We start from the raw sequence: 4218 nt of genomic DNA on the forward strand, positions 1-4218 counted from the left end.
ATAAGCATAAATCCACGAAGTATAATAAATGACACTTTATATTTCATTCCCCTGCATACATAACCCACACTTGACATGTGTCTTATATTATTTAATGACTCTGTTACCTTTAAGAGACCTGTTTTAATCATCTAAAGCAGTGGTTCCCAAAGTGGGCAGTATTGCTCCAGGGGAATGGGGGATGGAAAGTTCCAAGGGGATGTTGAAGAAAAATAGGGCGATAATGGAGTAGCAATACATTTAAAGTGTGGGGTGATAATTGGGTAGTGATTCATGTAAAAACAAGCAAAATAATGGATTCATTAGGTTAAGTTTTATTTGTTAAATACAGTTGCTTTGAATTTGCTTCAGAAAGGGGTCTGTGTTTGTGATGGTTAGTTGGGGTGGGGTGGGGTGCAAGGAATGTGGCCTGGGTGTCAAGGCAGCAGCAGTCCGAAAAGGTTTGGGAACCATTGTCCTAAAGTAAAATTCTAGAAAGATGGATGGACCGGCCTGTCGACGATTTGCAATGAGTGGATGACAACAAAACCATAGCAGTGGTTACATAAAATATCACGCCCTGCAATATGAGTTTTGTATCCTGTATAGCAATTCTCTTGACCAAAATAATAAGCAATCATACAGCTGATCTGAAAGGGGATAAAATTGGAATTTGGTACTCCTATAACATAGATTATTTATATTAAGATACATGGTTTCATATTTAAATTCCAGTACACTTTCACTGCATTGAATTTACACGCACAGGGCCATACATTTTCCCGATAAAGCCACTTAAAGATATCTTTAAATATCTCCTGCAAAATACAGTTGTAAGATAAGTGTCCCTCTTATATGAGAATGTGCTTCATACATTGGTAAATTCAGTCTGTAACTAATGCCATGCTCTTTCTCTCTCCTAGTTTATTACATTCACTAATTTTATGTTTTCTTCTGTTTTCTTTTCTTTTCATTATCTCCTGTGGCTGTGATTTACAGATGAGTCTAAACGAAGTCGATGAAAAGCCAAGCCAACCTTTGTTCAACTCCTCCATGTCCCGGCGTAATTTAGAGACCATAGTAGAGGCCATCCGACACTTGGAAGGGGACCGAATTGGATTGGCGTTAGAAGAACAGCAGCACCCAAACAACAACAACAACAACATGTCACAATTTGGTGCAGTTGAATGCATCAATGCACCACCTGCACACCAACATGGCAATGCAGTGTATAATAGCAGTGGCGGAAGAGGGGTAGTTAGCATCACAGAGCAACAACAGAGGCAGAAGAAGGTGTGCAGCGGGACAGGGGAAACGGTGGGGCCTTGCTCTGTTATGGGGCCAGGTAAAGAAAGCTGTGTGAAGATGGGTGGGAGTGGTGGCGGCGGCGGTGGTGGCGGTGTTGTTGGCGGTGACGAAGACAAGGAAAACTGTCACTCTAAAGATGACGGTGGCACGACTCCACTGTCGTCACCAATCAACGATGAGGAGGACGGCAGCGATGACATCGAAGAAGATGATGATGACGGTGATGACATCACTGACGACGACGACGACGATGACGTCATCAACTACAATGCTGCCGATGATGACGGTGATGATTGTCATGATGATTGTGTAGATGATGATGATAACAATTCAGAACTTGTGTCCCCTGTGGACTTCTCCACGACAGGGCAACATCACAATAATAACAATGGACATAAAAACACACTAGTGTTCGCCTCAACCGTCATCACCACTACCACCACCACCACCACCACAACACCCACTAACTTCAGCCTCATTAACAACAACAACAACAACAACAACAACAGCAGCAACAACACTTCATCTTTTTCCATCCCTCCCTCTTCTCTGTCCATTCTCTCCTCTACACCGTCTTCAACATCATCATCATCATCCTCATCGTCATCGTCACCATCCTCATCATCATCATCATCATCAACATCATCGTCGTCCCTTTTGACTGCCGCAGCATCAAAAACACCAAAACCAACCCTGCAGCAGCAACAGCAGCTCTTGCATCCGGCGCTTTCTACTGTTGCAGCTGCAGGTGCCACTGCTGCTGATACTCCGGCCCCGCCTTCAGCTCACTCTCCTGTCCTTGTGGCCACCACTCCTGCTGCCCCACCTATTGTTCCTGCTGCACACCATCACCACCACCAACAACAACAACAACAGCAGCAGCAGCAGCAGCAAACACAGCAACATCGACAACAACTACAACAGCAACACCATCATCATCATCACCACCACCACCATCATCACCAACAAGACCAACAACAACAACAACACCAGCAACACCAACAACACCACCAGCAACAAGTACTAGCCAGTGACTGTACGTCTGTTGTGAAGACCAACCTCTCCAGTAGCTGTTTCAGCACCACCCCCACCAAATATCCCACAGCTTCAACACTGTTGCATCGAGCTCCCCCCTATGCCATCAACCAAATTTATCAACGCCCGGGTGTCATTGTGCATAAATCATAGCTTTTAAACATAGTCAATGAGGAATTGGGGGGAAGGAAGGGGGGGACAGTGCCGTAATAGGTGTGGGACGGGGGAAGGGTTAGGACGGAGAACTGGGTGATGTTGCTTTTTTTTTGTATTCTTTTGTTTTATATTTCTTTTTTTTTTCCATGGAGGTGTTGAAGATTGGGGAGGGCTAACAACTTATAGAGGGAAAAATAGTTTATAATCATGGGGGTTGGGGGTGAGGGTGCTTTTTTTTTGTTTTTATCTACCTATCCATTCGTTCACACTCCGTAATTTAAAGATAAGGATTTTTTGTTTTTTTTTTCTTCCCTTCGCTTTCATTATAACTTGTCCGAAAATTTCTTGTCTCAAAAATTTCATTTCATGACATTTCCCTTTGTCAAGACATATATCTCTCTCTCTACGCTTTTTTTTTTTTGGTTCATATATGTGTATTTACATACACATATATAAATATATACACATACATGCATACACGTATGTACTTGTGCCGGCACATGCGTCTTGCATTTTACGTACATAACGGCATTTGACTTCTCATGAGGCATACAAGCTTTATAGGGCATCCTTCTATTAGCAGGTCCCTTCTTGAACCATCACCTGCCTGTAATCTAAATCCTTATGATGTGTTTATACAACACAAAGAGATTTTCCTGGATGTTTTACTTTTTCTCCTGGAAAAATAATGTGCCTCATAAGCTGTCAAATATGATGTGTGTGTGTATATATATGTGTATATGAGTATATATCTATGTGTGTGTGTGTGTGTGTATATATATATATATATATATATATATATATATATATATATATATATATATAATGCATATATATGCCTATATCTTTGGAAATATTGACTGCCCACTTTTTATACCCTCATTGCAGTTGTTCATTTTATGTGTGTATGTACATACATATACATGCATACACATACACACACACACACACACACACATACATCATTCAAAAAGCATACCAGAGGAAAGTTTATCCTCTGAAAAGAACATTTTCTATTAAGAAATTAAAAAAAAAAATTAATAATTATCATCATCATCATCATGATGGTGATACTCAACTCCCTGTTCCCTTCTCCCTGCAGAATTTTTTTTTTTTCCTTTTTGCTAAAACAAAGCCCTACAAAAAAACTGATGACATTACACCCTTCCCCCTACCTCGCCTCCCCTTTTTTTCTTTCAATTTTCGTTCTATTTTTCTTCCCTTTTTTTTCCCTGAAATTTTCGTTTATGTTTTAACGCTTTATTAAAGCTCTGCATTGTACTGTTATTGCATTTCATGTTGTTCTTCATTGGTTTACTTTCGTTGATGTTGAGTAGTGGTCCTTGCTCAGTATTGCTTGAGCTTATGGAATAATGGGAAAATATGATGCAGCTATTTGGATGCAGGCATTTTGGCACAGCTGATTGCACATTCACTCTCTTTTGGTTGCAGAACTTTTTGGTGCTGGAGGCAAACTCGTACACATGCATGTGTATGTAGAAATCTGTACATACATAGAAGGTGAGATAGATAGATAGACACACACACACACACACACAAATAGACAGACCATTAGCATTTAGATTATGCTGTCAAATGTAGACCTTGTTCATATTGTCTTGAATTAATCCTGCATTATCTTCTGGTTTCAAGATTTTAATGATGTGATTTTTTATTTTTAGAATGACATTGTAGGGTAGGTGTAAGATTTTGGATGTGGCCAGCTTGAACATAAAAAAG

General features: G+C 40.4%; 1 protein-coding gene across 1 annotated transcript in view; it reads left to right on the forward strand.

The window, feature by feature from the left end:
* Positions 1-3765, forward strand: part of LOC106867893 (probable serine/threonine-protein kinase mps1) — a 91891-nt gene extending 88126 nt beyond the window's left edge. The window contains exon 5 of the mRNA XM_014912960.2: positions 979-3765. Coding sequence (XP_014768446.2) covers positions 979-2475 — 1497 coding nt within the window. The 3' untranslated portion in view covers positions 2476-3765. The remainder of the gene's footprint in view (positions 1-978) is intronic.
* The last annotated feature ends 453 nt before the right edge of the window (positions 3766-4218 follow it).

This window comes from Octopus bimaculoides, chromosome 9 (assembly GCF_001194135.2).
Source record: "Octopus bimaculoides isolate UCB-OBI-ISO-001 chromosome 9, ASM119413v2, whole genome shotgun sequence".
NCBI lineage: Eukaryota > Metazoa > Mollusca > Cephalopoda > Octopoda > Octopodidae > Octopus > Octopus bimaculoides.